Genomic DNA, 20334 nt, shown 5'->3' with positions numbered 1-20334 from the left:
CTAAAAGAGAAAATTCCTGAATAATGTAGGTTGTCATGATGCAGACATTAAGGTTCTCACATCTCACCCTGAGTTTTTTCTGGTTGCTGTTCTCAAAAACTTTAGCTCTGTGTAGTGCTGCAGAGCTGTATGTGCTCCTCCTTTCCGATAGATGTGAGCAAGTTTACATCAATTCCTCTTACTCTGTTTGCTGTGGCTTTGGCTATTTGAATCCAAGTTCTTTGTCAGAGTGGCTAATTTCTACTTTTTCTTAGAGGGAGGACATGAGGGAGTTTTGCTCACCCTTAACTGCTCTCTCCCATTCCTAAAATAAACTACTTCTTTCTGTCAACTGTGCAGGGTTTTGCACTGCATAATGTAGCACCTTATAGCGCGTTGTAGCTCAGGGTACCTGACCTAGTCTGTTTCAGAATGGAAGAGACATACATAACTGTGCGGAGCTAACTCATCTCTTTGGCAGTGTTTCACAGGTAAGAGGGCAAGTGGAGTTCAGTACTGAGATGAAAATTGAAAGTTTCAGTATGAGGTTATAGTATTTGGAAGTGCCACTGGGGCTCAGAAGGCAAATTGCTTTTTGAGATATTAAATGGAGAAAGCTGATGAAACCATAAACTTACTTATCAGAAGGAGCAAAAAAAAAAAGACTAAATTTGAGTTATTAGTGGTATTACAATACTGGTGGACATGCCAGTTATGATCATGATGGTCATATTGGTTGTGCTATATCTAGACCTGAAAAAAACCCAGAAAAACTATGATACACCTAAAGCTAAACCTTGTTGGAGGCATATTCTGCAAGGGAAGAACCACCTTCAGATGTGTGGAATAGCAAAAAGTTAAGAAGGGCACCTGAGGCATCTGCTGTAGCTATATAGGCAGCTTTGTGGAAACAATCTACAGTGACCATAAACATGAGATTGAATGAAACTAATGCATAAATAAAGATTTTTTGTTTCCTTGTTTGTTAAAAAGAGCTTAAGTTTAAGTTATTTTCAGGCTTTTGCATAGGATAACTATAGAATCATAGAAGAAAGAAATGTTTCAATACTGCCTTTTTAAATTTCTATTTGTGAGAAGGGCAACTACCATTTTAGAACGTATGGCAGAAATATTTTCTAGAAATAAAGGGTATGCTAGGGAAATAAAAGATTTTGGTGAGGTTTATTGCAATGAACAATTCCAACTGCTAACAAACAATAAAAATGGTGAATAGCTTGATCTGATTTTCTTAAAGGACAGAGTAAAAAGAGGAAATTAAGGGGGGGGAGAAACAATGATAAAATAGAATAGAAATGTGGGTGGCTTTGTTTATTACCTAGAAGTTGGCAAACAGGACACCATTAACACAGGCTGCAGGGAAACAGAACAAGAAGTCTCAAGTCTTATAGCTGGATTTTCTGCCTAAGTGTAAATTCAGGTACTTTTAAGCAAAATGGTGGAAACAAGGAAATCTGAATATTAAAAAAGTAAGTATGTGGATATAAAAGAACAAACAGTATTGAAGTTTATGGATCTCATGTCTGTGATATACACCACATTGTTATTCAAGTCAGTAAGCAGTGTGTTAGCTTATAATTTCTGTGTTAGCAAATAATATGGCTTTTGATTAGGAACTGATTACTTGAAGTTGGAGAGAAGAGCACTATAAGTAACAATGCAAGCATTTAAAGGAATGTATTTCAATAGATGAGCCTTATTTAAACATAGAGCAATTGCAGCCTATGCAGTGGAATCAAGGATAGATCAGTGAAAGATTTCCAAAGGAAAAAAGGCAGTTGGTATACATTTCTGTTTCTGCTTCTGAAAAAGGAAATTTTTTGAGCATAAGTTCCAAATATGTGGTTACTAAAGGTTTTTGGTTAATTGTCATAACTATTAAGATCCAAAAATGTTTTATCAGAAACTAAAGTTAGAATAAAGCTGTTATAAATATTTTTTTCTCCCTTTCACATTTGTCTTGGGAACAGAACCTAAGAAGGATAGCTTGGGAACAAAACCTAAGAAGGATATCAATGCAGTCTACTAAGAGTTGTACTGAATTTAGTTCATGAAAGGTATTCTAATTATGGTACAAAGCAATCAGAAACTGTAGTTTCTATGGGTACTATTTGATTGACCTGCATGAGAAATAGGATGTGCAATTTTGTAGGAGGTAGATTATGAGTTCAAAAAAGATAATAAAAGTACCTAGCAGCAGTTTTGGCTGCCTGGACATGAGCCAGCTGTACTCTGTTCCTAAATCTGTTCAGGGTCAAGAATCGAGGGGGCTTGACCAATCCAGAGCGCATCTTGTAAAACTACAGCCTGAAGCAAACACTTTAAAGAAGGCTTGACACTTTCTAAAGGTTATAACGAGTAAATAAACCATCAAATTACTCCTCTTTTATTGTTATGGTAGTCTTTTTTATAAAAACACTTAAATCCATGTAGTCCTAAGGCATCTAATAAAAAATGAACACTTTTAAGGTTTTGTGGGTTTTTTGATACCTCTTCAAAGTTATAGACAATATAATTCTCCCAAGTATAACAAAAAATGTTTTTGTCTTATTATAACAGCTGGTGGAACTTCTAAAAAAAAAAAAAAGTGCTTCACGCAAGTTTTAAAAGTTTTCAATTCAAAATGGGTAAACTATAAATGTCCTTTGAAAGAAGTAAAAATTATGCATAAGGCTTATAATTGTTAGCAATTTCACATGAGAACATTTTTATCATTAGTATTCATTCTCAATTTAAGTATTTATGGTGTTTATTTTTTTAATGGTAGTTACATATGTACACATTTTTGACAGCTTCCAGATTTTTCTTTATAATTTGGGATTACGTTGGAAGAGTGTTGTTCACTTAGAACTTTGGATCTTACCCTCTTTAGTATTCAAGCAAAGGTTCACTTAAAATGGAAATTAATGTTTTCAAACTTGTATTATTGTATTTATTTAGCTAAATGCAAAGTGCTGGTATGGATGCGGGAATTAACTATTATAAATGTCATATTTTTTCATGCTGTTTCTTAGAACAGTTGTAAAGTTTTAAAACACATATCTGCACAAAAATGTGTTTCTCTGAGTATTTTCTTTTCAGTGTCCTCATTAGGATTTAAAATACTTACATATTTTACAATTGAAGCGGTGTATATGCTTGATTACAAATAGTCTGCCAGTTCCATTGTCTATAAAGTATTTTTGTTGTTTTGTACTAAAATTACTGCTTTTTTCATATAAAGGTTTCATTTAGGTAACTGCTGTTTTTCAGTAAGCCCAGTCTACTTGGATTGAGGTTTTCTTTTGTCAAGAATTTGTAATGGTAGTATCCACTATGTTGTTTCTTTTAAAAACATTATTCCTTTCCCTTTATTTCATGATAAGCTTAATATAGGTAGATACTTGTTGATCTCCAACAACTATTGAAAGCAGTGATATATTTGCCATAAATTTTAGTGAGGTCAGAATCACAGTGCATATCTTAAGCTTTTTATCTCTGTTTACCACTTTACCTTCAGCGCTGTATTTCTTTTCTGATGCTAGTTGCAGTTTAAAGTTTATTTTGTAAAGGTTCTAAACTTGAGCTTCTGGCTTATAACAAATAAACTAAACTAGATGAGTTTACAAAGAAGAGACGGTTGTATGCATAGAAGCTGAAGAAATGCAGTACTTGGTGTAAGTAGTTTGCATGTTTTTAAAATATATACTTGAAAAATTAGCATGTTATGAAAAGGTATATTAGGACTAAATTATTCGGGCACTTCAGGTATGCTGGGGGCAGTTTTACTGTCCATCATGTTGATCTAAATCCATGCTACATCTCCAGCAGCATGTTACTGTTGCTTCTGTTGCACTAGTACAGATTCTTGGATTCCCCCAGGCTAGATCTGATCCAGGGAATAACTGGCCACCTCCTTCTCTGTCTTGAGTTGTGCACTGGATCAAAATTCTGGTTTTGTCTCTGAAATACACTATACATATGCTAGTGTCTGCACAGGGGAGTGGTACAAATATATACTCCGGAGTTTGGGAAGAATACTACTACAGTGTGTTTTGATTAGTGTAGCAATAATTTATACAGCGTGTTTAGGGGTCAGATTTCGTAATCTTACTTAACTTCTTACCATTTTGAACAAGGCTTTTGCTAATAATATATCATTTTAATAGCATTTGTTGCTTAATGACATAAATTGCTTAAGATTACACTTTGTAAGAAGCTGTAAGTCAGCCTCATTTGTTTTTATCACTCCAGGGAGCGCAAGGGGATATATTTTCTTTCAGGACTTATAGATTAGTATCGGAAAACAAATTCATTGCAACTCTGGAGTACTATTTGTTAAGGCAGAACTGGGGAGCATTGATAATCTTTTCAATTATCTTAATTTTTATTTATTTTATTTTTTTACCATGAGGCATATGAAATCTTCAGGTCTCTTCTCCATCTATATTCTATTGGTACATATCAGAGAAGCAAAACCTAAAGAACTTTTCTGTTCTGTGAGCCAAATTTTAATTTACAAGTATATTCAGCATTTTATATGTAAAATTCACGTGAGTGAGGCATATTTTTAGATCCTGCAAGTAACTCTTGAAATGCTTAGGAGTAGCCTCTTGTGGATAGAAGTGTGTGTTATTTCTATCCACATGTGTTCCTGTAAACTGCCTGTTAATTAAGGAAGTCAGTTTTGACCCTAAAACCTATAAAGGATGTCAATGTCAAAAACCTATTTTAAATCACCTTGGGACATATTTTGCCATTTTGTTTCTATTGATAGTACAGTGGGGCTATGGATGCAATGTAATACTAAGTGAGAAAAGGTTGAAAAATCTTTTTTTAAAAACAGTTTTGCACAGATTATCAAAGAATTGTAAATATCCTTGTATCAAAAATTTGGAACTCTGATTTGTACTGGGTTTAGTAAATAATTGCATTTCTTAAAGATGCAGCATACTTTATTCTTTGTAGCAAAACATTTGCATTATCTGCTTGGTTGTGGAAGGAGGGGAGGAAGAACTTAGTTTGCTATTTCAGTGTTTCAGAAAATTTATTGCTTTATCCAGAGGTGATTTCATTTCTTTTATTTTTTTTCCCTCCTCTCCCTTATGGTAAGTAATATTCATGGTATTGCAATTCAGTAAAATTTTACTTAAAACCCTGTATCAAGAGAATAATCTTTTTGAGGCCTGCTTTTAGATTTTTTTACTAGAGAGATCCATAAATGGCTTTGAGTTGTCACTTTCCCTGAGGATTATAGCCACTTCATTTTGCTCACTTTAGAATGCAGGTTTTAAACTGAAATGGGGAAGATAAACTAAAAAAAAGTTAATGTGCACATAATTTATAAATACAGTAATTCAGAGAACAGTTCAAGTATTGGGGTTCAAGAATTGGGAGTACTCTTTTACCCTCGCAGTTAGCTTGGCCTTTGTTGGAGTGTGTCCAACACAAAACCTCAATAAATATTACTAGCGCACCAATCCATCAAAGAGAAATCATCTTACTTTAATGTAGTCACATTTTCAAGGTGATCATCAGTGTGCAGAGAAAAAGGTGGGAGATTTGCCTTTTGAAGCTCAGAGCAACACATCAGTGTAGGTCTCTGGGTCTTCAAAGGATATTCATTATTTTGACTGTATACAATAACAGGACAGTGGTGAATTGCTTACGATATGCATCAAAAGCCTAAAATACTGTTCTAACAAGAAGTCCTAACTGTTTGATAGGGAAACCTGTTCTTCCTTTTTTGAGTATTGTATTTGTAAAGGAAGGCCAGTGCCCATGAGAATTAGGCTCAAAAGGAAAGCTGATTCCAGTTAGGAAAATTTGACTTTAATATCAGAATGTTTCAGGGAAATTCCTGTAAATTTTTGGCAACTGTGGTTGTCAGCACATAAGTCTTACTGATTATCAGAGTAATAGTTTGATTCTTGAACAAAGTGCTTCTGCCAAGAACAAGAGATCTAATGTACCTTTCTGTTACTAGTATGTCTTCTGGATTGTGACTGAAACCTCAGACTTTAATTATGTTCTTAGATTTTTCTTCTGGTAGTTCATGTAATCAGAAAGTGCTGATTTTCCATGACTTCTCTTCTTACTTTCATCTGGTAGGTCAGGAGGCTTCTTGGCACAGAAGGTTATGATAAATATTTCACTTTTTCCATAACAGAAGTAATTGCTGACACAAACTTTTCGTTTTCCCTGGGAGACATCAAAAAGAATAAAGATTCAAATGCTTTGAGTTGAATAATTAAGATGTCCCAAAGATTCTGACTTACTAACCATGATTATCTGTATCATTGACTACGCTTGTTTCTTTAAGCACTTCTTGCAGCGTGCTGAGTTTCTGTTCATCTCAGTATTTTGACTCTGTTCATCAGAATATTCAGTAAGTTTTTAGCAGTGAAGTCATCTGTTTTATTCCCCTGGTGTCTGGTTTTGTTGTAAGATGCATAGGAAAATATGTATGAAGAGGGAACTATTCCTGATAATTGAGAGCTATAATCCTAGCTCCTAATCCTCTGCTATGCACTTCAATCTAAATTGGTTATTCTGCAAATTTTCTGGCTAGAACAGCTAAACTCATCTCCTATTTTACCACATCCAGAGAACTTTTGTGCCCTTTTTTGCTGTGTTGTGTGTAGGCACATGCTGTTGTATGTACTGGACTGTAAAGGAAGAAGAATATGAATACACAGATTATGCTGGTGTTCAGTTTGCAGGTACTGTTTTATGTAAATTTGTTTCTTTGTTTTTTAACTAGGAAACACAGATTAATTATGAAGATCAAATAAGTAAAATTGTTGTAGAGAAACAGGAACTTGAATGGCAGAAGGTAACTTTCCTACATGGTTTTTGTGTTTTGACTGCTGGGATTTAATCTTAATATAATAATAATATGGGTTGTGATTTAGTGCAATTCCCCTTTTTAAAGGCTGTTGTCATTTCTAATAGTAGAATGTGGTAGCCAACAGTTTATTGTCCAGCCATGAAATTCTATAGCTTTTATATTTATTTGGCTTGTGCCCAACCTAGAAATTTGATTAACGATAGAGAACCGTCCTAATATTTGGCATGACTGGAAATCTCCAGTCAAATGGGATGTAAATATTGAAGCAATAAGACATTTAGCTTAACATGAGGCATGTTGACACGTTAGGGAGGGGGGAACTACGCAGCAGCTTCTCTTGTATTATGCTTAGCTTTGGCAAGTGCAAGTACCAGTGCAGTTGTACAAACTGCTTCACTTGCAATGTTTTGGAAGTGACAGTTTTTCCAAAAAATTATTTTAAACAGAAACTTAGACATTAGACATATTCAAAAGTGGTTTGTCAGCTTTTAAATGCTCACAGTGAAATTTTCAGTGAAATAAGTCTAACATTCTTCTTAGTGTTAGGGCTCCTGAGGTTATGCTTTCATAGGAAATCCATTCCCTTCTTTAATACAATCAAACCTATGACCATTGACACTAGGTCACAAGATAAAAGGCTTCACTCTGTATATTTTACGATCACAGAAAAAACAATAATTTCAGCTCTATCCTTGATCCGAGGATATTTAACATCTTAGTAGTAGAGGAAGACTATTTCATCTTGAAGTTCATCCTAACCATCTTAAATTAATAATCCTAACTGTGCTTTTTTTTTCCTGAAAGATATATATGTGCACACAGAAACAGGAAACATTTTATATTTGTAAAAGCAACAGTGCTTTCAATTTGTAACCCTTCTTTGCTTTTCTTAACCTAGCATCACAGTTCTTAATAATCTGGCTTCAAAAGGGATGATTTCCATTCATTCTGAGACCTTAATAGCAATTTAATTTACTGTTAGTAAAAAGATGGGACTTACAGGCATTAGGCGAACTCTCATTTTTTTTCTTCACTTTGCATTTAACGTTGGCACATGGCAAAACTGATGCAAACAATGAGTTGTAGGTTTTAGGAACTTCATGTGAGCTCTGGAACTTCAAAGCAACAAGCTAATACGAGTTTCTAATTCTGGAGAGTCCAGTAAGATGAAACATTAAGTATGACATTTAAATTGAATTTGTGACCTGATGGCTTCTGAATGCAGAATCATATTGACCTCAATAGGAGTTCAATAAGCTTCCTGTGGCTTATTAAAGGTTCTGCTCTATTTTTTCCTTCAAGAATCCCTTTCAGTCAACACTTCTGTGATTCAGTATATATTTTATTTTACCTTAAATTTAGCAAACTAGTTTAAAATAAAGACATGACTTGAGCCAAGTTTCTGATTTAATATTACAATTTCAAAGCAAATCTTTGTCTACATTTTATGAATACTGTAGCTGCTCTTGCAAAAAAAAAAAAAAAACCACCAAAAAACCACGATAATGCTAGAGTAGGCCAAACAGAATAGCATCATTTAGGTTGGAAAAGACCTTTAAGATCATCGAGTCCAACCATTAACCCAGGACTGCCAAGTCCACCACTAAGCCAAGTCCCTAAGCACTGCATTGACACATTTTTAAACGTTTCCAGGGATGGCAATTCCACCACCTCCTGAACAGCCTGTTCCAAAGTCAAAAGTTTCACTACCTATCTTGCAATGAATTGAGTATGTACATGAATGCAAAACACCTTACCTCCACAGATTCTTGTCTTGTATCAAAGGGCAACCGTTGTCACTTGTGGAACTTGAAAGGAACACCAATTTACTGGAGCAAGTAGCAATTTTGGAACAGCCTTTATGCCTGAAAAACTCTCAATTAAGGCAGGAGAAAAAATCAGACTTCATACATGTGAAACAAATGATCAATTTATTTTCTCCAAGTCATTCTCTTTAATAGTCTCAATTTATATTTACTTTTGTGCGGTTATTACTTAATCATTTTCTACTTCACACTAATATTTCTTAGCTAAACACCTATGTATATTTTTTATATAGCAGGTCAAGGACAGAGCCTCTTGACTACCTTTACCTAATATTTTTTATTGTCTAGAACTACAAACATATATTCTATATTACTTCACCTCAATTGTGGAGGGAGGGTTTCCTATCTTGTATAGGAACACGATGCTTAAAGTTATTAAATATTTCCAACTTGCAGCATGTACTATTAGTCAATGAGATTATGATATGAAATAATAACAAAAATAAAAACTATATAGTACATCTTTAACTCAGTTTATTATTTTTGTGGATAAGAGTAAAGCAGGCAGTAGGATTATAAAATCTTATACTATTGCCTTATTCTTCGTCTTTTCTGCCCTCCTTCAGTGCTTTCATGTAGTTTGTCAAATGACTATAATTTAACTAAAAACAGAATAACAGATTGTTCTTTTTAATGGGATTGTACTTTTTAATGGATATTAAAATTAATATAATTAAAATTCTATTATAACTACCTGAAACTGGTCAGGATGCTGTCTTAAGATGGCAGTGGGTGTTGGATTGCTTCTGTGGGTTGATAGGATTGGTAAGAGCTGTTTATAGAAGTCTTAGCAACAAAAAATCTGAATTCCAGATGTGGGATTGTTACCCATTATGAATTAAAAAGAAGCTGCTACCAAAAAGATGATTACCAGTTAACAAATGTCTCTCTTTAGTCTTCAGTGTTTTTTAATCAGTCACATCCTTCTAAAAATATTTGACAAGGAAACAGGTTTCTTCTTGAAATACTATGTGTATCGTTTGCTGTAAGATAACATTTTAAACATGTTATTGTTATTTCACATGAGCAGGAAACTCTGCAGCATCAGACAGACACGTTGCACCAACAAAACAAAGAAGCAATGGCAGCTTTTAAAAAACAGGTAGCAAAATAAGGCCTTCTCGCTTTGACAATGAGATTTTAAAATATGATGGCATAATAGCAAGTTATCAGTTGGTATTAAAATTTTTTTTGTTGCATATCAATATTAGAATATACAGCTCAAAGAAATCAGGTCTTTCTCTTTCTTCCAGACACAGTATAAAGCCTGTATTTTGACAGTTCCTCTCAGTAAGCCACGCTTTCAGGAATTTTTCATTTTTATTTTTCAAAAAATTCCTAGAGAAGATAATGCTTCTTTTAATCGGTTTTGTTTCCCCCCCCCCCCATCTCTTAGTTGGCACGTACTCTTCAAGGTTAGATTCATAAACTATTGTAAAAGAACTGCCATATAACTTATTCTGTTCAACATTTGAAAGTGTGTTTCAGTCTTTCAAATTGGGGTTGTGAGTTTTTTTCTCTATAATATATAATCAGCAAATATGAATGCTGAAAGAACTTGCAGGGAACAGTCATAGGAACTGAAGCTGTTGCATACGGTGATGAAGAATTTTTCACTAATGCTGCATCACAGTCATATCACACACAAAAAAGAAATTAAACAGGTTTTTCTTCCTGAAAAAAATAATTTGTGATTTACAAGGTTGCTGTTTGTGACTCTACGGTAGCTATAGTTAAAGAAAAAAACCTCCAGGAAGTACACTATGCAGGGTAATGTAACTATATTGTCTTGTCAAGTTGCATGAATAAGATTAATCTCATGCGCAGTGTTGATTTGTTTTTTGTTTTTTGTTTTTTTTTTTTGCTACTGACAATCAAGTTACAGGCAAGAATCTTTGCCATGGAGGAAGAAAAGGTACTCTGCATTACAATTATTTGTTACTTGTCATCCAATGAAGCACACAATTTGTATGGCATTATAATTTTCTTATCAAATATGTTCTAAGTATAAACTAAGTATATTACAATTACATTATTTTTCTCAATATGGCCTTTGCAAAATAAATTTCCTTATAGCCTATATTACTTTGGGGTTTTTGTTTATATTCTACAGAACTTTACTTGTGAAATGTCACTTTAAAATCTGCTTATGATAAAAATCAGTTTCGGTAAAAGTGTTCTTTGATAGTTCTATACTGAAGCTATGCAATATTTACTTTGTTTTGGGGGTTTGGTACAAATCATCATGAGCCTTTTACCACGAACTAGTGAAAAATAACGATTTTAACTTGTTTAGTAAAAGAAGATTTTAATAGGGCTTTTACTGACTTACCTGAGCTGATCTCCTAAGGAACTTGAACTAAACTGAAGTAAGATATACTTAAGCATGAATTTATGGGATTTTTCTTAACTACATAAGGTTTTTATGCCAAGCTGAGTGCCTGCTTCCTCTTCTGAATAAAAGATTTGCATTTGATACACTAGGAGCCTGTTTCAGACAGTGAAGTCAATGAATGTCTGCATGCGGACTCTATTGCTTCACTTAAATTTCCTAGTGATTAAGATGCAATGGATGAGTATGCTATATGTTTCCTAAGAACTTGCACAGAAATTTGCAAACTGGTAAAATTGGTTTGAAAGTATATCAAAGTAAACTTGGTTTACCGCATTTATATTATCTGGTTTAGTTATTTTCTTGCTTGCATTTGGAGGTTGGGGTTTTTTTGTTTTTGTTTTGAGACACCCTGTTTGTCCACACCTATGTAGTAGTCCCTGACTTGTATTTTCTGTGACATCTACTGTTTCAGAATTAAACTGTGTGCTGATTATTTTTTTGTTCTCTAAGTGCTTCCATTGAATTGAATAGCACTTTCAGTGCTTTTTAACAAAGTAACTGAAAGAATAAATTAAACTGTAATGCTTCAGGACAGAGTTTGAATACAAAGAATAATTTTTGCTCCAATTTACATTATATGTACTTTTATTCATCAAGGTGGTTTCAGGGGATTGCACAGACAGCACAATGTCAGAAACAACTAGAACACACAGGGGTGGTTGAATGGTTGCATTTGTTTTCCCTGGTGTGTTCTCTGATATCTTCAGAGATATCAGATTCTGCTCTCCATTGTATTGATTGCTGCCCAAGATTCTTACCTGATTTAATTTCACTGAAGTCCTTTGACTTCATTCATATACATATTTAAGGGTGTTTATATCTTTTTATATCAATATAAAAATATAAAATATTTTAGGCTTGCATGTGTTTAGTAATTCTAGTGATAACAGATTATGGTTTAATCTTCCGTGGGTTGGAAAAACTGAGAAAGTTTTTTCTGTGAAGACCCTGCTACAGCAGATAATAAAATGGATTTACCTGATATTTTCTTTGTTATTTAGTATCTTTATTCTAAACTGAAGTAACATTAATTCTGCACTTGTCAGGCTTGTCTCTCCCAGAACAGAAAAATTTTAAACTTGCTGGCTAGTCATAAGTGATGAAAATATACTATCATGTTTTCACTTTTCTTTTTATAGCAATATATATGTACATTTTAAAAATATTTAGCTGAATTTTCACCTGTTTTCATCTATGAATTGTTCTGTCATAGCAGAGTAGTGCTTTATTTTTGTAACATTCTTGTTGATAAATTTGTTGTAAATCATAGAATCATTTAGATTGGAAAAGACCTTTAAGATCCTCAAGTCCACTCGTTAACCCAGGACTGCCAAGTCCACCACTAAACCATGTCCCTAAGCATTTATTCTGCCCAAATCCTGAAGTACCACTTTTGTTGAAAGGGAAAATATCAACTTGCGGTGGAAACAAAAGAAAAAGAAATTGATGGACTGAAAGAAGCCTTAAAAGCGTTACAGGTAAATTACTATTTTTGTTAAATAACTTCCCTTGCTACGCAAGTGTTTTGGTTTTAGGTTTTTGCACTGGTAAGAATAGTTGTTTTAAGAGGGTTTTTAAGGCTGCCTTATTCAATCTTTTTAGTACATGTACATCTCCCTTTCCAACATTGACTTTCTGTTCTAACCTTCAGTGTCAAGACTACTTCAAGTCAGCCTTCCTCCTAAAGTTCTTTTCCTCCAGAAGATCTGCAGACTCAGTAAAAATCCAAATAGCATGTGAAATGTGCATTTTTTCATTTCCATAGTCTTTTTTTCTATTCTTGTCTTCTTATTTCTCAACTGCCTGGAAATACTGGGTTTGGACTTCCAAACAGAAACAAGAATTTACACTAGGCCTCCGGCTCACAGTGGTACCTGTGTTTTTCATTATTTTCCTTGGTTTCACTAGAAGGTTTCTGTATTTGTTGCTTAATCCATGGCTTTCCAATGCCTGCTTGTCAGTAAAATTGTCAGATAAACACACAATTTACCCTGGTACCACTTGGTTTTATTTCTATATTGTATTTTGTGTTGTTACATGGTGTTGGAGCAGTTGTGACTGTGATTCAGTTACTTGAAATAAAGGAAGACATAGAGATGTAGCTAGTCTTTGGTTTTCTTTTAAAGACCAAGGCAGGTATGTTGAAAATGGATTAAAAGAGTAGAACTCAACACAGAAGAGCACTAGCATTGTAATGCATTGCCAGATTTCAGGTATTGCCAGGAACTAATTTTTTTCTACCCCAAACTAAGTGGGATAATAATTCTATTGAAAACAAAATGGTTATAATGGATTATTACCCATTCTTTTGCAACATGTTTGGTTCCAATTAATGTTCTCTTATAATGGGATGCATTTACCTGGTATCAGACTGTTTAATAATTTAGTTAACACTGAAGGTATTTTAGGGGCAAAAGAAATTTATTCCCATGGCCAGCCTCCTGTGCAATAGCTGTAAGGGTTTTGTTGCCTTGATCAAACCTTGGCATAGCACAGATGATGGAGAACATCCCTCCATGGCTTGCTGAGCATAGTATGTGGACAGCAAGGATAATGAAAGATTCCACTGGCTTTTCTTTTGTAAGATAAAACAGAAATTTAAAAAAAAGCTTAATATTAAAAGTTTAATGTTCACACCCCAAATATTTTTGTAGCAGTATAGTTCAGATCTAGGAAATTCTGCTGTGGCTTGAGGAAGCAGGAGGTCGCAATGAATCTGTGGACCCAGAAAAATTTGTTTGGAAATCAGCCTAAAATAAGAGTGAGGAATTTCTAATTTGGTTCTGTAGCCTTATCTATCCAGGAGAGCCAAAATTCTACCTTAAAATTATTGTTTTCTAGGCTTAGATTGTTGTTTTTTTTTCCCTAGAAATAGTATTTTCTGTGTAAGATTTACACACAGGGTTCTTTGACATTTCTTTTTTCCCCCCCTAGACATTGTTGATGTTTCTTTAAACGTTCTAAGAGATATAGAGACTAAAGCTCTTGCAATCTTAAGTATTATACAAGTTAAAATTCTCTGATGTCAGTGGTGTATGAGAAATAGTGTTGATGACTTCAAATGTCAGTCTTATATTATTAAAGCATGCAAGACTGGTACAATGTGTCTTTGTATGCCGCCATTTAGAATATCTACCGAGAATTCTTTTTTCCAACAGGGAACACACTTACATTCCTCTAGGACTTGAGGAATACTTTCATTTCTATCTCTGTTTTCTTCTCTGGTTATTTTTAAGAGTCTAGTTTACAGACTGTAGTCCATTTACATGTTATTTTTCTGATACATCTCAGAAAACACAAGGTTTTATGCATTTTTCAAAACTCCTCTAGTAACAATTTGTGTAAAGAATTTTTACATCATTTAAATATTGAATTGAAATTTTGTAAATTGAATATAATAATAAAAGAAATAGTGTAATCATTAATTCGAACCCAGTATTACTGTATTGGATGGGCAATAAATGCAATTAAATTGTAGGTATGAAAATGCAGATTGACATTAAAAAAACATAGCCACAATTTAATGAATCTCTTGTTCATTTCACAGATTTCAAAATACACTTTACAAAAGAAACTGAACGAAATGGTAAGAAATTAATAAAAGTAAAAAATAAGGAACAGCTTTTAAGAAAAGAGAATATCTGCTTAGAGTATAATGCAAATACTAACCAACTCTTAAGTGATATGTGATAATTATTACAAATAACCAAAAGAGGTGGTACCAGCTTTGAATCTGAAAAACTTTCAAATACAACATCTTCAGATTTTTATAGTGTGATAGCTGCTGTTTAGCATGTGGATTTTTTTCTCCCTGAATTAAAGTACAATTGGTTCATTTGTTGCCTTTCTAGATTAGATTTGAATAAGGTAATTATGTTACTCTTATAACATTTAGCATATTTGTCTCAAAGAAGTAGTAGAGAATTCCAAGCAGTTTTTAGTTTTGTTTTTGAGAAAAACTGATGTTTTCCCTCTCACCCTTTTTTTCACTCTTCAGAATTACTTCTTAACATCAGTTCCCCTGAACAGTTTAGATTTCATCCAGTCCAGCTTACACCCTTTGACACAGAGAATAAATTTATACAGAGTGACAGCAGAGTTGCTCTGAACCCTGTTGTCTGTTTTAGGAAGTGAAAGAGTGAGCTGCAGAACAACTGCTAAGCTTGATTGAATAAATGCTGTGAAAATTCTGCTGCTCAACTGGAAAGAGTAAAGATAATATTGTCAGACCATTACAAACTGTGATTTTAATTAAGAAGCTCAAAAAACTAGCGTCCAGTTTAGCTTTAAGTACCATGACATTTGTACTGAAAGTCATCTTCAACGCTACAGTGGTTTTACACAAAATATGGTGAAATTGAATAATGTGCCCTCTGACCTGGGAGATAAGGCTACAAGTTAAAGATCAAAGGCAACATAAATGTGTTTTATCTTACTTCACTCTTAACTTGTATTTATTCTTAAAATGCATCTGATGTAAAAACATGTTTAAAATATAAAAAAATATTGAACTTACATTTAGGTCATTTTACATATTACCTTCCTTTCATAACTTTCAAGTTCAGTCTTCCATATGAATGAGAATATTTAAATCACAACACCTTTTCTGTAAGCTAGAAATGCATCTGTGCTGCTTGAATATCTTCCTTTCCTTATGTTTATAAACTTTTCAATAATTGATTATTTGACTATTTTTAAAACATTGGGGTACTGTGACTTTGATACAGAGTATTATTAAAAGTGCTATTCAGCGGGGACAAGATATTAGAAATCTTATTTTGCATGTAGCACTAAACATAATATATGGTTTGGCTGTATTTATAGAAGATGGTCTGATATGAAATGATGAAAATAAAAATATGCAAGGTAAACAGAAATTAATTCTTTCCTACAACCTTATGCAGTAGCAGGCTAATACAATTTGAGACCAGATCAAATTCTATCAACTTCACTCTCTGAGTAGTTGCACTGAAATAAAAGGGTGTTCTAGGGATCAAAGTAGTAGTAGCCCATGTAGACTTGCAGTCAGTTATCACAAATAGCAAAATGTTTAAAAGTAAATGGATGAAATTCCAAACCATTAATTTGTTTGAGACCCATTTCTATTTTAGTTTTAAGTTTGTTTAAGACAAATTAGATCATGCCTTGGCCAGTGTTTTGGAAGTAAGCAGGTGTGCTGTTTAGTTTATATCTGGCACTTTAGAAGCCCTGCCATTCAGTAAAGTAGCTTTCGTGTGTGCTGGGGTTGAGCACCCCTTTACTGATGCAGCATTTTTTTCTGGTTTTGTTCCTTTAATTCTGTTTTTTTAGTCTAGTATATGCAGTGTTAGTATTTTGCATATACATCATATTTTAGCATGCTATCCAGTTGAGTTTATGTGAAAACTTCAGTGCTGATATCCGCTATTCCAAAATTCTAGCGTATTTTGTTGTTTCATACTGATAGACTGTATAGAGACAAAGAAATAAAGGATTCATTTTTCTTCCATCTTTCCTTTGTTTCCATTGTAAAAGTGTTGATTATTGTGTGTGATGTAGTCACTTTGCACCTCACTGCAAGTGCATAGTAGCACTCATGCAGTCAGGCGGCTACAGGATGATTACTACAAAGCTAGTTGTCTTGACGGAATATGCCTGAATATGGGTTCTGTATTGTGCTATTTTTTTTGCTGCTGAAATAAAGAAATAACTGGAGGAAAATGGCCTTGGTCAGGTCTTGGTTTCCTCCTTCATTAACTTCCTGGCAGGTGATACAATGAAGAATGCTAGAACTCAGGTGTAGCATCTGTTCATGTGTTCCCTTGTTAACTAGCATTGTCTGATCCTGGGCATCTCTGAGAGAGTGAGCATTTAGAGTTATTTGTCTTCTGCAGTACCTAAATCTTAAATATATATCTTGGTGCTAAAATATAAAAAAGACAAGAATGAGATTAAGGCTAGTGTTGGCTCGTTTATAGATCAAATCTTGTGTGCAGTTCAGAAGAGCAAATTTAGAGTGCAAGATATCTGTATAGTCAAAGGAGAGACATCCCCTCTCTACAAGGTGCATCAATATTAGTGAGTAAAGTAGATGGAGTGACTGCCTCTTTGAATGACTGGTAATTAGTCTAATTTCACTTGCTGACTGTTTATATTGTAAACTACGTTTGTGAGATCATTTAATGGAGCTGCAGTCAAGTGATATGAAATGGTCTAGGTTCATTAAACTCTACTACTCCTCAAAAAAGAGGGGAGCTGCATCCAGATAACCCGCATTGTTCTCAGCAGCCTCCTGAACTGTGCCCAGGAGCTGCTTGCATGAGTACTGCTTGGCAAAGGCCAAAATATGTCAGGGATATTTTTAAAATGGTATAGGCCTTTCCTGAGAGCTTCTCTGCCACCATTTAGTTTTCTAATATAGAAGTAGTGGCCAAATTAATGAAAAATTAATTGCTGTAAAATGTTAAGTAAATGTACTTTTAAATGTTGGTTTTCTCTTAATAATCTAAGATAGGAATGTTATTTTTATTTCCCTTCCATATATTTTAGGAATTTGCCTGTAATTATACTCTGTTGCTTAAAAATACAGTGGGAGGGCAGTGATACAGTATAAATTAAAAATAATTATTTTTAAGTAGAAAAATGGTGGCAACTGAAGGAACTATTGTGGAAAAATCTTCGTATTTTAAAGATTTGCAATTGGTAACCCTTGGCATAATTTTGACATGCTCTTGCCCTAGGTCTCCGTGCCGTTACATCTTTGTTTCTCTGACACTTTCACCTCCCGATTACCACCTTCTGCTTCACTGAGTCACTCTGAGTAGTGGCTCAATTTCCAGAATATCTTTGAGATATGAGCAATTCCCTCTTTGTCTTCCTCCAGTCACCTACCTGACCCTGAGCTATTTCTCTGGTCTAGTTCCACCAAGAAATCATTGTGCCTCAACAAACCATATGGCCACAATCAGTTCCACTCCCCATCCCAGCTTATCTTTATTACTGGTGGAGGGCAGGGCAATAATTCCTGTTCTTGCAGTATCAGACATTAGGAAGAACCACCAAGATTCTGTGGGTCTTACTCCAGCTCCAGGGTCATACCCTCCCTGTCCTACAGTGTCTCCTGGTGTTTCTTGATTGTCTTCTGTGGAAGAATGTTTTCAGACCATTTCACTGTGAGCAGAAGAATCACATACTCAGGCTTTTATTTTACTGTGCACTAAGCCTGGAGTGCAGCTTGTCATCAAAAATCATATTTAGGCAAGTGGTAAGCTCTTAATAAAACTCTTGAGGATATAGCAGGCTGATTACTTTTCTCACTGGAAAGAGCCCTGGAAAATAACTAAAGTATATTTCTACTTTTCTAGTGAGGAGGAGGGACTAACATTGTCTTGCTGACTTAAGAAAGAAATTGGGAGAAGGCTAAGAAAAATCCATATAAAAGACAGTGCAAAAAAGTCAGATCTTGCCACAACTTGTTTGAGACTCAGATTAGCAGTGCCTCCCTGTTCGTTAATCTCTCAGAATAAATATACCTAAATGACTGTCAGGAAAAACAAATATAACTTTCCCTTTTTTTTTTTTGTTGTTGTTGTTGTTATAATATCTACATCCTAGTGTTAGTTAAGCACAGGTCTTCAACAGTTTACTTATGATTAAGAAAAAGAGGAAGTATACGAGCATTCACAACCTACATTCCTTGTAGTGATTCTGTAAGTGGTGGTGTTTCTTTGCCAATGCTTCCATTATGACTTTCCATTTGCTGTAGTGTATTTAATTTCATACCTTATAAAACATGAGAAATTTGTATTGTATATTCTGTTTTGCTAGCCTTATGTTGGTCATTTCTTTTGATTACTATCAGCTTTTATTATCCTCTGATGCTTGGACATGTATTGCATTTGTTACTGTATGGAAATGGAGCCTTGCAGAAGACAGAGACTGGGCCAGATTTGTCCTTGTGCAACTTGAAATTTACACACAGGAATGAATTTGGCCCAATTAATTTTAGTTGCTGTGTTACTCTATTGTAGATTATAAATAGATTAGGTGTCTAAATACATGCATATCTTTTCTGAGGGATTAATTTATCGCACTCTCTTCAGAGAAAATTAATTGAAAAATTGACAAAATGATACTTAAAAAGCTATTAACAATAATACAGTATAAAGAGGAACACAAAAAACTTAGTGTATATGAAAAAAATATAATAACTTTTAAAAAAAGTGCACGTGTCACTGAATATAGTTTCCTGTGAACATGTATTTTCAATCACTCCTTCACAATACAAGGGAGAGATTGGTAAAATTCGTTAAATTTATACTTTTTACTTAATGACCATGTGGGTTCATAGCAATAAGATACTGCTTGGGCCAATATGTTAACAGAAATAAAAATACAGTGTTAGATGCTTACAAAAGTAGTTAGAATGTACAAAAGTAGTTAGAATGTGCCCCCCCCTTCCTGATACATAATCTTAAAGTAGAAGTGAATTCATCAAATTTCAAGATGCTACATCTGATAATTGATACTGAGGAATTAATAATTACTCAGTAAAAGGTTACTTACACTTTTCTGGGAAGCACAGGGAATGAATCTGCACTAGTTTCACTAATTTAAATCAGTCACCACCACTCTTTAGAATTAGTTGATGCACTTCTGTGTTTCAGCAAGTATATTGAAAATCTTTATTTAGGTTTGTCAAATGCACAAATTTTCTCTCCTAATTGGCATTGCTCTGTGTCATTTTTAAAAATCCCAGAACTGGAATGGATGAGGCTGCGGGACATCTCTGGAGATGGCTTAGTCTGACCCTGCCCTGCTCAAAGCAGGCTCAGTTAGAGCTGGGTGCACAGAGCCATGTCTAGTCAGGTGTTTTAATATCTGCACAGATAGACTCTGTAGCCTGTCTGTGCTACCTGTTCCAATGTTCGACCACCCATACAATAACTTTTCCCCCCCTTGGGTTTAAGTGAAATTTCCTGTATTTCACTCTGTGTCAGTGGGCACCACTAAGAGGAGTCTGGCTCTGTTGTCTTTATTGCCCCCTCCCCTAGTATGTATACACATTTATCACATCCCCCAGAGTCACCTCTTCTCCAGGCTGAACAGTCACAGCTCCCCCAGCCTCTCTGTGCATGTCAGGTGCTCAAATCCCTTGGTCATCATACTGGCCCTATACTTTGAACAATGCTGTATTGAAAAAAGCCCACTACTTTTGTTTGCATTTGTATTGCAATATGGCGTAACAAGTTTTCCTTGTTAATTAAAACCATGTTATGCTGGAAAGCGTTTAAGACCATAAAGAAAGA

At 34.4% G+C, this 20334-nt stretch overlaps 1 protein-coding gene across 1 annotated transcript in view; it reads left to right on the top strand.

Moving 5' to 3' along the window:
- Positions 1 to 20334, top strand: part of CCDC73 (coiled-coil domain containing 73) — a 57558-nt gene that overhangs the window by 4506 nt on the left and 32718 nt on the right. The window contains exons 2-6 of the mRNA XM_056354422.1: positions 6740 to 6811; positions 9683 to 9754; positions 10532 to 10567; positions 12451 to 12525; positions 14595 to 14633. Of these exons, the coding sequence (XP_056210397.1) occupies positions 6740 to 6811; positions 9683 to 9754; positions 10532 to 10567; positions 12451 to 12525; positions 14595 to 14633 (294 nt within the window). The remainder of the gene's footprint in view (positions 1 to 6739; positions 6812 to 9682; positions 9755 to 10531; positions 10568 to 12450; positions 12526 to 14594; positions 14634 to 20334) is intronic.

The sequence above is a fragment of the Falco biarmicus genome, chromosome 10 (assembly GCF_023638135.1).
Source record: "Falco biarmicus isolate bFalBia1 chromosome 10, bFalBia1.pri, whole genome shotgun sequence".
NCBI lineage: Eukaryota > Metazoa > Chordata > Aves > Falconiformes > Falconidae > Falco > Falco biarmicus.
Note: the sequence above shows the minus strand (reverse complement) of the source record. Positions and strands in the feature narration are given on the sequence as shown.